This window comes from Syngnathus leptorhynchus, chromosome 1 (genome assembly GCF_054491065.1).
Source record: "Syngnathus leptorhynchus isolate UIUO chromosome 1, UIUO_Slep, whole genome shotgun sequence".
NCBI classification, from domain to species: domain Eukaryota; kingdom Metazoa; phylum Chordata; class Actinopteri; order Syngnathiformes; family Syngnathidae; genus Syngnathus; species Syngnathus leptorhynchus.
In genome coordinates this window covers 2,380,788-2,394,853 of record NC_141195.1, presented here as the reverse complement: position 1 = coordinate 2,394,853, position 14,066 = coordinate 2,380,788, and the positions used below count along the sequence as shown (strand labels likewise).

At 42.7% G+C, this 14,066-nt stretch overlaps 1 protein-coding gene across 1 annotated transcript; it reads right to left on the bottom strand.

Annotated features, from left to right (window-relative positions):
* Positions 1–233: 233 nt before the first annotated feature.
* LOC147061423 (uncharacterized) lies at positions 234–2,802 on the bottom strand. Its single transcript, XM_085919136.1, is given in 1 exon segment — positions 234–2,802. A coding segment is annotated over 1 exon segment (2,457 nt). The 3' UTR covers positions 234–345.
* Between the last annotated feature and the right edge of the window lie 11,264 nt (positions 2,803–14,066).

The window sequence follows — 14,066 nt, the reverse complement described above, 5'->3', positions numbered from 1 at the left end:
GGGCAAGGAAAAACTCAAAAACCCCTACCAGGGGAAAAATGAGAAACCTTGAGAAGGGACCACAGATGGAAGGATCCCCCTTTCAGGATCACCAGGCTGCAATGGATGCAAAGAGGGCACATAAAATACATAATATGGAAATCAAAAAGTGGATGTCCAGGCCAAAGCCAAGAGCTGTCGGAGGTGCCTTCGATTGTCCTGGCAGTGTCCTCCAGTAGGGTATTCCGCTGCAGTTCCCTCATGCTGAATTGGTCCACGAGAATCTAGATAGCCATCGTCAGCTTGGGTGTCACCTAACCACCTCCCCAGCCGGGGAGGGGTGGGGGGAGTGGGGTCGGGGAGAGGTTAATTAAAGGCCATATCATAGAAATACGTCTTTAAACGTGTCTTAAATGTTTCTACTGAGGTAGCAGTTCTAATATCCATTGGCAGGGCATTCCAGAGCTCTGGAGCCCGAATGGAAAATGCTCTAGCCCCTGCAGACATTTTCTTGGCCCTCTGTGTCACTAAAAGACTAGCGTTTTGCGAACGAAGGTTACGAGACAGAACATAAGGAACAACTAAGTCGACGAGATATGAAGGCGCTAAGCCATGCAATGATTTATAGGTTAATAGAAGAACCTTGAAGTCACATCTTAAATGGACCGGGAGCCAATGTAAATTGGCTAATATTGGGGTAATGTGATCAAATTTTCTTGCCCGTGAGAGCAGCCTTGCAGCAGCATTTTGTACTACCTGTAGACTTTTGATGCTGGACTTGGGAAGACCAGAGAATAATGCATTACAGTAGTCCAGGCGCGACGTGATAAATGCATGTATAATAATTTCGGCATCACCGGTCGAGAGGATTGGGCGAATCTTAGCAATATTACGAAGGTGAAAAAATGCTATTCTGGTTATATTTTTAATATGCTTTTGAAAGGAGAGAGTTTGGTCAAATATTACCCCGAGATTAGTTACAGTATCACTCTAAGTGATAGTACGGCTATCTAGAGTTATAGCGGTTTCCTTAAATAAATGTTGATAACGAGCTGGACCAATTATCAACATCTCAGTTTTATCTGGGTTCAGACGAAGGAAGTTGAGAGACATCCATTGCTTGATCTCTGCAAGGCATGCCTCAAGATTACAACAGTCCTGCGGATCTGTCATTGATAATGGCATATATAATTGGGTGTCATCCGCATAACATTGAAAACTAATATTATATTTACGTATTATGTTCCCAAGCGGAGTCATATAAATATTAAATAGAATTGGTCCTAGTACCGATCCCTGTGGGACACCACACGTAACTTTATAGAGCTCAGAGAACGCATTGCCACGGACCACTCGGTGCGTCCTGTCTGATAGATACGAATGAAACCAGTCTAGTGCTGACCCCGAAATACCAACACAACCTTTAAGACGCTCTAATAAAATATTGAAGTCAACAGTGTCAAAGGCAGCACTAAGATCGAGTAGTAACAATACCGATGAAGTATTTGAATCCATAGCTAAGAGGAGATCATTAGTCACTTTAGCAAGTGCTGTCTCAGTGGAATGATTAGCTCTAAACCCAGACTGAAAAGATTCATATCGATTATTAGCGACCATGTAATCAATAAGCTGCTGCGCTACTACTTTTTCAAGCAGTTTTGCAATGAATGGGAGATTTGAAACTGGCCTATAGTTACTGAGACAGTCCGGGTCAAGATTTGGTCGCTTAAGTAGCGGTTTAATGATAGCGGTTTTAAAGGCTGTAGGCACTATCCCAGAGGAGATAGACAGATTAATTATATTTAGAACGGACGGTCCTAAGATTTGAAATAATTCTTTAAGTAGCGTGGTTGGAAGCGGGTCAAGTAAACATGTTGTTTGTTCAGCCGCACTAACTAATTGTGTAAGCCTTTCGAGGGACACGCTTTTAAAATTTGAAAGGGTTATTGTATGATCATCGCCGCCGGTAATCGGCGGTCCCGACTGAGTGATCGGAATGGTCATCTTGATCTCATCCCTAATGGATTCAATCTTTCGAGCAAAAAATTTCATGAACTCGTCAGCCGAGTGAAAGGAGCTATCGGGGGTTGGCTGGCGTAGTGTTAGCTTTGCCACCGTATCAAATAGGTATTTAGGATTGTTCTTATTGAGATTAATGACCTGCGAAAAATAACGAGTTTTTGCTAAGATAAGCGCATCTTTATATTTCAGTAGGCTGTCGCGCCATGCCTGATGGAAAACCTCAAGTTTGGTTAAACACCATTTGCGGTCATGCTTTCTACTTAATTGTTTAAGCGAACGTGTTTCATCTGTGAACCACGGAGTAGGCAGTCTACGGCGAGTTTTTAGACGTAGTGGCGCCACAGAGTCAATGACATTTAACAATGTAGCATTGAATTCATTTGTAAGATTATCAATAGAGCCGGTATATGAGGGCAATACGGCAGTTGCTGGTCGCAGTAGCCCAGATAGCGCAGTCGCAGTCATGGAGTTAATATTACGGCTGCTGTAATTCTGATTGCTCTCTTGTCTTTGACTAAGAACTAAAATTTCAAATTTTATTAAGTAGTGATCAGACAAAACAGTAGTGTATGGCAGTACTGTTATATTAGAGTTTGCCAGTCCTCGGGATAATACCAAATCTAAGGTATTACCATTCTTATGCGTTGCTACCTGTACGGCTTGCGTAAAACCAAATGTATCAATTAGAGTCTGAAACGCCGAAGTAAGTGGCTCTGACGGTAAATTCATGTGGACGTTAAAATCGCCCATGATTATTATATTATAATATATTAGGTAATCAATATCTCTGAAGAAAAGCATGTAATTAAATAATTAAATCACTAAAACAACATAATAAAAACACACTAAACATGCAAATAAAAATAACCACACTACAATTAAAATCATGCACAACTCAACCATAAAAACATGCTTTAAAACTTCTACCTTCTTACATTTTTTAATTCTTTTTTCTTGTTCAGTGAGAGAAATCTAGTCTCTGCTGTGCTTTAACGAGTGCATCGAAGTGAGGTTGCATGTCTGAGGTGGAGATGCGAAGCACAGCTTCCGATGTCCGCGCCCTCTCAACATCAGTCACGTTATATTTCTCCACGTGTTTCGTCTCGTAATGCCGACTCAAATTGTAGTCTTTAAACACGGCAATCTGCTCCCCGCAAACTAAACACATGGCTTTACCTCCGACTTCAGTAAATAAATACTTAGCAGTCCAGTTTTTGTTGAAAACCCTGCATTCGGCATCTACCTTTTTTTAGCAGCGGGCATTTCTGAGGGCTTAAGTCTTGTGACTTGCTAGCGACAATGATCCAATCATGCGCACGTCTCGCACGCCTTGATACACGTATTGGGTCATCATGTACTGGAATAAAAAACAACTTCAAAATAAAAGCAACGCAGCTTCAGTCCATGCATCAAGTAAAATAAGAAAATATGTTTATTTTGTAATTTCCAATGAACCTTACACGGGCCAGTCAAAGTCAACCAAAGGGCCGTATGTGGCCCGCGGGCCGTACAATGCCCAGGTCTGCTCTACATTCAACGCCACACCGACATCCATTTTACACAGAATTGGATAGTGATCACTCCCTATGGTCCCTCTTTCATATACCTCCCATTCACACCTCGGCGCCAGTCTACCAGACACAATAGTAAGATCTAATACGGACTCCTTTCCAGTTCTTACATCTATCCTAGTCTTTCTACCATCATTAACGCACACTAAGTTTCTACCATTCAACATCTCTTCAATTACCTGCCCATTATTATCTGTTTTTCCCCTCTCCATAATGTATTATGAGCATTAAAATCCCCACACCGTATAACACTATCACCATCCTGTCCCTCTACCTTCTCCAACTCATTCAACTTCAGCTGCTTACTTGGATTATAATAGTTTATTATCCCTACTTTCCTCCTGCCCGCCCAAACTTCCACCACCATACTCCTGCTCTGTCCCTAGGCTCACTACCCTATATGGCACTCCCTTCCTTACAAATGTTGTACACACCCCTTCATTACCGTGGTCTCTATCCCTCCTGAAGACAACATTGTCACTCAAAACAAAATCCAGGTTAGGTCTTAACCATGTGTCCTGTACACATATAATATCTGGCTTCACACTCCTTCTGTCAATAAATTTCTTAAAATCTTGGCCATTTGCCAACAAACTCCTAGCATTCCAATGCAAGAGTAACATAATCAGTAGAATCATCCTACACTACCTGCTTCCTGGTTTGGCTGTCCATTCAGCCCCTCCCTTATCTCCTCCCACTTTAATCCTACCAAACCTAGATGTTAGATAGCAGCCTTTGTGATATTTGTATCCTCTCAGTCTTGGACTTAACCTCAGCCGTAGCATTAATTACCCCTGCAATGAATATAACCAGCTCCTTCTTCTCTCCCTGTGCCCTGGACTCCTTTTCCCTACTTGTTTCCTGCCTCTAGCTCCCAGCATTCCCTGAGCCGACCTTCCCTCCACCATTCCTCTCCGTTCCCCCCACCCGTCTGGCTGCCTCAGCATAGGATACTTTGTCCTTCACCTTTACACTCTGAATCTCGGCCTCCCTTCTCATTACTTCACATCCCCAGTACGCTGCGCTGTGCTTCCCACCACAATTGCAGCATTTTAGACTCACTCCCTCACCACACTCCCCATACTCATGGTCTCCCCCACATTTAGCACATCTATTAACCCTTCTAGAGAACTAATTCGTGTTTCAACGCCATTGAGAGCCCTACAACTTCTAAAATTTCTGAATGATCTCATAGGACGAAACCTCATTGTTGCCCTTTGACAAGAAAGGCCGAGTGGGGATCCTCGTCACGCGACATCGACTCCATAAACACGTTGCATTTTAAAGACGCTTGAGCCGTGCGACTGTTTGTGGCGGGGGTTGCCAAATCAATTTTCTCCTGCATAATTAAGGCGGCTCGGTGGCGCAGTGGGTAGCACGTCCGCCTCACAGTTAGGAGGGTGCGGGTTCGATTCCACCTCCGGCCCTCCCTGTGTGGAGTTTGCATGTTCTCCCCGAGCCCGCGTGGGTTTTCTCCGGGTGCTCCGGTTTCCTCCCACATCCCAAAAACATGCTTGGTAGGCCGATTGAAGACTCTAAATTGTCCCTAGGTATGAGTGCGAGTGCGGATGGTTGTTCGTCTCTGTGTGCCCTGCGATTGGCTGGCAACCGGTTCAGGGTGTCCCCCGCCTACTGCCTGATGACGGCTGGGATAGGCTCCAGCACGCCCGCGACCCCCGTGGGGACAAAGCGGTTCAGAAAATGAATGATGAATGAATAATTAAGCCTTGTTTAGAGTGTGTTTAGTGGGATTTTATTTTGAAATCTAAGGGTGTAAGACCTGACTGTGTGCTCCACTTGAAATGGACCAGAGTTTGATTGTAACGCCAGTCCGGCCCTTTTGTACAGATGTGAATACACGCAAACGAATCCTGGTGCAGATTAAAGAAACAGACCAAGCCCCACGTTTCAAGGCTTGTGTGGGTCTTGCTAATTCAATGTTTCTGAGAAATGTTCAATCCATCTGGCATTTTGCTTTTCTTTAAATGTTGGTCTTTCAGCTGATTGTTCTTGATCAGGGCACTGTTTGTGTTGGAGTTCTTGGAGCCAGATAGCTATTTCACAATTTTATCAAGTGTCCCTATATCATTCTTGTTTGCTGCTTCCTGTGCTTCGTGACCATTAAGCTCAAATCACTGCTTCTTGTCTTTCTTGCAGTTTCTTTTTACATGTTTATCCATTGCTTAGTATTTGTCAGTTTGTCTATATTAATGGCTTGGTCACTTTCAGCTCTCACAGCTTTCCTTTGGTTGATCAACACCCAGGTTGCCAATGGTTTCTTCAGTGTTCCACCTTTCTTTGAATTGTGCTCTTCTCTTGCCAATTGTCTCTTCAGCAGACTCTTTTATTGCTTCACTAAAGGTTTGCCAGATTACCTTGTTTTCCGGACTATAAAGCGCACCGGATTATAAAGCGCACCTTCAGTGAATGTCCCATTTTAAAACTCTGTCCATATATAAGGCACACCGGATTATAAGTCGCATAAAATAAAAGCTATACTGCAACAAACTGAGGTTGACTACGGTTGCGGTATGCATCCACTAGCCAATAACCAATGAGCCCTCTGTAAACAATCGCGTTTCTCAGACTATCTCCTATAAAATGATCAGAACTGACTAAAGTTTGATCTAACACATTGGTACTGCTTACCTATGTTTCCTTTCCATATCGATCCGTAAATTTACTCGAAACATGAATGGAGCAGCCTATTTTGAAATGAAATAGCCTCCCGGGTACAAAAGCTATTCAGTGACGTCCCCTGACCACGGTTGCCGTAATGCTGGGAAGCGATGTGACCTTATAATTTACTAGTCGCACTAAAACATACTGAAACATTTTGGCAAAGCACTGTGTACACAGTGCTTTGATCCAGCATGGATCAACAAATTCATCAATTGATCCATATATAAGGTGCACCGGACTATAAGGCGCAGTGTCGGCTTTTGAGAAAATTATAGGTTTTTAGGTGTGCCTTATAGTCCAGAAAATACGGTACTTCAATGTCTTCACTCTGTCGAAGCAGTTCAAATCTTCTTGTAATGTGATCTTGAATTCTGTGGAAGCCTTGGGGTTCTTCAGCTTTTCAAGCTGATATTCTTGACGGTTGCTTCTTCGGCTATTTTTCAGTTTCAATTTTAGTTTTACACAGACCAGGTGTAAATCAGTGTAAATGTCTGTCTCTGCAGGCTTTGACATGTTGCAGTGATGACTGCCATTTGTTGGAAATGCACATGGAGTCGAGTTGGAGTTCTTCCATCTGGAGATCGCCAGGTCTTTTTGTGTATTTCTTGGTGCTTGAAAAAGGTCTTTCCAATTGTGAGTGCATTTGCACCATAAAACTGAATCACTTGCTCACCATTATAATTGATTCTTGCTGCCGAGCCAAATGGGCGAATTGCGAACTCTACCTCTTCTATCTTTGTTAATTAGAGTATTCATGTCAACAATGAGGAAGAGTAGATCTTGATATTTCATGTACAGTTTCTTGTAAATTTCCATAGAATTTGTCTTTACCATCTTCATCTGAATCTTCAGTCAGTTGGTGCATTGATTTGCACAATTGTGACTTTTATCTGCTTGGATTCTTCTTATCGTGGCTACAAGGCAGTTAGTTACAAGGCTTGGCTAGATGTGGTTCAGCCACAGCTGAACACATTTCTGTCTCTTAACTCTGTTAAGTCCGGTGCTGTGCAGGGATGTTCCAGCAGGGGGCATATGAGGAGGTGTTGCATGGTCTGTGGTTCAGTGCCACAGTCACACTCAGCGTTCTGATCATCCAGATGTCCCCATTTGGCGAGAGTGAATTTCGCACGTCCAACACCAGATCTTAGTCTATTTAGGCATTTCCACGTTGCATAGTTGGTGTCTGCTCCTGTGGGCAGTGCCTCGCTTGCCTTAAGCTCCATTGTAGTTTCTGGTGGAAGATTGTCAAGTCTTTCTTCCCACCGAGTGACTCTTTCCCTGCCTATGCTCGGTGTTCCGAGAGGTGGGACACTTTTCAGAAAACCTTCTGCTTGGATTGTAGTCTTGCTATTCTTTCATTGACAGGATTTCTATCTTATCAATCCTATGTATATGCTGATCCTCATTTCCAGAGAAAAGCAGCGTTTGTCCTTCTGCCCTTATTTCCCCACTTCCTGCCCATCTAAGCTCATTGTTCCCTAGGACTGCCAACTGGTATTGTGAATTATCTACAAAGTTGGGCTAATTTTCCAGTTTGATAGTGTTGGAAGAATTATTTGTAGATACACTGTCGGGCTGACCGGAGGCCTCATATCCTTGCTTAAACAAAGATCTCTGTCTGGCTAAAGGAGTTCTTTAATTCCCTTCCTTTCTTATCTTTTGGTATGCGTCTGTGAGAGGCCCTTACTAGTTATGAGAACACCTTTGTTCTCTGTTTAGTTCAAGAGAAGTTCTTTCTTTTAATAAACTTTGTAGTTTTTATTCATAAATAGTTGTTGACGGGGATTTTGTTTCTTTGATATAAAGTGTTTCAGAAAAGACATACACCTTGAAGCAGTTGCACATAAGTTATCCCATCTTTACTCAATGTTTGTTTAAGTGGACTTCGTGCAAGTTATCTCACATTTACTTAACATTTGTTGGAGTGTTTGCACGAGAGGTATCTGATTATTTACTCATTATTATTATTGTGTGAAACGTAGCAAGAAAGTCTAGAGCATTGTTTTACAGGGACAGGGCACCCAGCACGTTTGGAGATCGTAGCCGAGAACGAGGCTGCCAACCAACTAAGGACAGACTCCTCATTGCTGGGGTCTTGAATCGGCCAAGGCCATGCGGCCTCGCACCACACAACATTGTTAGTTAGCTAATCAACGTTGCTACTGCCATAATCTCCCCTCCCTTTAGAGTAGCAACACCTTTTGTAACCAGGGCAACCCAAAATAAAAAGAGGAGATAGCGGAAGAGGAGCTCAAAATTTGTTGGAGGACTGTCACTGGGCCTTCTACGTAATTCTCCTCGTGAGCAAAAACAATACCGGTTGTCTTCTCCTCTTTGTTTTCAGTATAATTAATGTCTGATGGTATTTAGACCTGACAGTATTCTTACATTCCGGGTTCCAATTGTTATTGTTTGTTTAGACAATTAGAGGAGAAATCAGGAACTGAGGGCCATTTCTGGTTTGTGTCAGTCTGATTCCTTAGATTTATTCTTACTGTTTAGATTTATTCTTACTGTTTCTGTAGTGGTTCAGGTTTTTATGGGGTTGGGTTGCTGGCCTCATGCCCAACAATCCTCCTATATCATGGCTTGGACTGGTAAACTTCTTTTGGCAAGTTTGTCAGGCTTCTCAGCTTTACTGATTTCAAAATGTAAAAAAAAATGTTTCAGAACAAGCTAGTTCTAGTACACATCCAACAATACATAATAAATTGTTTTCTGAATGAGGTATTGAATGAGGGTGACTCAGTGGTGCACTGATTAGCACGTCAGTTTCACAGTTCGGAGGGTTCAGGTTCGATTCCACCTCCCTGTGTGGAGTTTGCATGTTCTCCCCGTGCCTTTTGTGGGTTTTGTCTGGGAACTCTGGTTTCCTCCCACAGTCCAAAAAAACATGCATGGTAGGCTGATTGATCACTCCAAATTGCCCCTCTGTGTGAGTGCGAGTGGATGGTTGTTCGTTTTTGTGTGCCTTGCGATTGGCTGGCAACCAGTTCAGGATGTCCCCCGTCTACTGATCCATGACTGCTGGGATAGGCTCCAGCACGCCCGCAACCCCCGTGGGGACAAGTGGTACAGAAGATGAATGGAGGGATAGAGGTTTTGAATGAATAAGGCAGCAAGACCTTTTGGGTCTGTTGTTGCTATCTATTCTTCTTCACCGCAAAGATCTGTCACATGCTTGATGTTTGGTTTTTTTGACAAAATGTTCAATACAATACAAAAATCAGGCAATTCAACAACATATTTTACACAACAACATAACAAAAATGTACCTTTATATAGTGTCAGGTCCCCTGACCTAAGGCACTGAGCAGTTGTGTATGGATATAGCTCAGAGAGGAACGAGACCATTTAAAGATTTGAAAACAAATAACAGAGCCTTAAAAAGAACTTAAAAAAGATGTACAGGGAGCCAGTCAAAAGACACCAGAGTAGGAGTTATGCGCACCCTCCACTTAGGAGGCGAGCAGCAGCATTTTGGACAGGCTGACTCCAAAATAAAATGCATTACAGTAAAAAACTCTGTTAGAAAAAAATGCATTGTAAATACCTCGTTTGTGGAGAAAAGAACACATCACACTAAACTATACAAGTGCCTTTTTCAGCATATTTACAAACACATCAAGAAGAAATTCTGAAAAGTGGTTGCATTGTAAATAACCACTCATTTGTCATTTGGCAGTGGCTAGCCATAGTCTGTCATAGTCACTCCGTCACTATTTCAAGCTGAAACAAAACTATACATTTCTGTAAAAACTGTCTTTTTTAAATTAACTATCCATGAATATATCATTGTATAATACCGTAATTTTCGGACTATAAGTCAGTTTTTTTCATAGTTTGGGTGGGGGGTGCCTTATACTCAGGAGCGTCATCTGGCAGCAGGCGGGGGGCACACTGAACTGGTTGCCAGCCAATCGCAGGCTGGACGAACAACCATCTGCACTCGCACTCACACCTAGGGTTGGAGGTGGAATCGAACTCACACCCTCCTAACTGTGAGGCGGACGTGCTACCCAGTGCGCCACCGAGTGCGCCACCGAGCGCCTGGAAACAACTATAGTGTGGGAGATATTTTTAAAATTCTCCATGAGGGACTTAAGTAGAAATAAATCACATACACAAAGTGGAACTTTTGATTGGAACCATATCAAGTGGCCTCTGTACCAATATAAAACCATGTATACAACATCTAGCAAGAATTCCGTAATACTCGTAGAGGGAAATCACAGATGTTACACAAAACCATTTTTATTCACAATGCCATCTTTGGCTTTGAAACATGTACACGAAAACACACACAAATGGAGTAAGTCACAAAGTTTTTGATCCAATACAAGGGGGAGATGTGGAATTCGCTTGTAATATTTGATTCTATATGAAAAAACAAAAAAACAGACAATCTAATTAGTCAGCAGTTAAATACGCATCCTCATACCTTTAATCAGTTGGATGGATCAGATCAATGGAGCCAGGACAAACTAACATGACTTCCGAACAAAACAACAACGGGACCGACCGACAGAGCTGGCTAACAGACACAGAACAGAAAGACAGAGACATGAATAGAAAGATGAGAAATAGTCCGAAAGGGGGGTGAAAGGCAGACAGAATTTAAATACAAGACAGGTAATGAGAGGCAGGTGAGGGTGATCACACTGATGATGGGTAGACACTGGAGAGGAGAGGCGAGTACACAGAGACGCAAACTGAAATAATAAATGACCTGGGATGAGTTATGACAGTTGCACCCAATAGATTAACATACCGTAATTTTCGGACTATAAATCACGTTTTTTTTCCTCATAGTTTGGGTTGGGGGGGGCGACTTATACTCAGGAGCGACTTATACGTGAATTTTTTCAGAAATTTTCAAAATTCAAAAATCTGCGATGTGGTGAAATCACAATAAACAAACCGCGATGTAGCAAGGGATTGCTGTCATTTGAACTGCAAGTGACGTCAGCCGAGGTGCGGGGCGGCGGTTGTTTACATAAAGGAAAACGATTCCATCACGGGATCACGAAGATGACGAAGGGCCCCACGTTTGAAGGATTTAATGATTTGGAGTAACACAAGGTTTGAAAAACGTATTTATGTTATAGTTATTTTATATTTTTTATTTTGTGTAGCTCGTTGAACTCTTGTGTTAAATAAAGAGCCTTTTACCAAACCCACGTCTCTCCTGGTACTTTGTTTACGCTACAATATAGTGATATACTAGATCACTGCAGCGCACGCGCGGCGTTGTTGACAAAAAACGAGGAATTTGATTGATGGATTTAATGATTAGGAGTGACACAGATGGTTTGATAATATTGGTTTAATATGATAGTTATTTGAAATATACTTTATACACTGCTCAAAAAATTAAAGGAACACTTTGAAAACACATCAGATTTCAATGGTGAAAAAAAAAGTTGGATATCTATACTGATATGGACACTTTAATGTCTCAGAAACAAAAGAATGCTTTAGATGGAAATAAAAGTCTTCAGCCTACAGAGGGCTCAGTATATAGACACCTCAAAAATCTAAGTGAAAAAATGATGTGGCAGGCTCGTCCATTTTGCCTAAATTCAATGTCTGCAATTCAAAACTCTTTTCAATATCTTGTGTAGCCCCCACATGCTTGTATGCATGCTTGACAACGTCGCGGCATGCTCCTAATGAGACGACGGATGGTGTCTTGTGGGATGTCCTCCCAGATCTGTCTAAGGGCATCAGTGAGCTACTGCACTCTGATGGACCGAAACATTATGTCCCAACGGTGTTCTATCGGGTTTAGATTAGGTGATTGTGAGGGCCATTCAATTGTGTCAATTCCTTCATCCTCCAGATACTGTCTGCATACTCTTGCCACATGAGGCCGGGAATGTCGTGGATCAGGAGGAACCCAGGACCTACTGCACCAGTGTAGGGTCTGACCATGGGTGCAAGGATTTCATCCCGATACCTAATGGAAGTCAGACTGCCGTTCTCTAGCCTGTAAAGGTCTGTTCGTCCCTCCATGGAAATGCCTCCCCAGACCATCACTGACCCACAACCGAACCGGTCATGCTGAATGATGTTGCAGGCAGCATAGCGCTCTCCTTGGCTTCTCCAGACCCTTTCACGTCTATCACAGGTGCTCAGGGTGAACCTGCTCTCATCTGTGAAAAGCACAGGGCGCCATTGGCGGATTGCCAATTCTGGTGTTCTATGGCAAATGCCAATCGAGCTCCACGGTGCTGAGTAGTGAGCATAGGGCACACTACAGGATGTCGTGCCCTGAGGCCGCCCTCGTGAAGTCTGTTTCTGACTGTTAGGGCTAAAACATTCACACCAGTAGCCTGCTGAAGGTCATTCTGTAGGGCTCGGGCAGTGCTCAACCTGTTCCTTGCACAAAGCAGCGGATATCGGTCCTGCTGATGGGATGAGGACCGTCTACGGCCCTGTGCAGCTCTCCTAGAGTAACTGCCTGTCTCCTGGAATCTCCTCCATGCTCTGGAGATTGTACTGGGAGACACATTAAATCTTCTTGGAACAGCACGCATGGATGTGTCATCCTGGAGGAGTTGGACAATCTGCGCAACTTCAGGAGCGTTAAGAAATCGCTTGATGCTTACAGTCGTGATAATGACTCTTGCTAAAGCCAACACTTGTGGAAAAACAGTTAAAGATCAAGAGGAAGGAGGTTGAAATGGCCTGCACCTGCAAAACCAGTCCTGTTTTGGGGACCATCTCGTTGTTGCCCCTCTAGTGTACCTGTTGTGAATTCCATCAACACCAATGCAGCTGAAGGTGATGAACAACCCCCTCTGCCACGTGCCTGACCAAAACCTTATCAGAAAAGTGTAATTGAATTCATGCCATACCCTGAAAAAAAACCATTTTAATTTTTTTGAGCAGTGTATATGGGTCTGTGGAATAATTAGAAATGCGACTTACAACAAGTCCAATGTCAGCGGCACGGCGCATATGCGGCGCATACGCGGCATTGATTACATAAAGGATGATCGATGGATTTAATGGATTGGAGTGACACAGATGGTTTGGTAAACGTGTTACTTATGTAATAGTTATTTGAATAACTCAGAATGTTACGTCAGGCCTGTTCTCAGCTCTTCGTATGTGCATAGGTCATGTTAGCAAATCAATTGTGTATTGTTTAGCCTTTTGTTGCTGGTTCATGTCTGTTCTTTGTGTTGGATTTTAACAAATAAATTTGCCACAAAAGTGCGACTTATACTCCGATGCGACTTATATATGTTTATTTTCACTTTATTGTGCATTTTATGGCTGGTACGACTTATACTCCGGAACGACTTATCGTCCGGAAATTACGGTAAATCATGGATCCAACATGAAATGTCATTTGAAACATAGAAGAGAATTATAACACTTTTTCAAGAAGGTAAACCATCACAGAATGTAGCATGTTAGTTGTTCCCAGTCAGAAGTGGATGAAATCCAGACCAAATGCAGTACTAACAAAATGGGGATGATGTAAAAGGGTTCCTAGTTGGAATAAGGAAGGCCTCCAAGCGTCGAGATAGAAAACTTCAAGCAACATGTCTTTAAATTAGGAAAGGCACAGCAAAATAAATGAGTTGACACCATAGTCACAGAAAGAAAATGTAATTTACATACAGAAAAGCCAAATGACACACTCGACACCTAAACACATTAAAACACTAAACAGATTGAGTCATTGCTGTGCAATAACATCCTGCTCTCCACACTTTTTTGGATTGTCTACACTGTTTGCACTACGTGTCTTCTCTGCATCCATTGCAGCCTGGTCATCCTGGAAGAGGGACCCTCCCA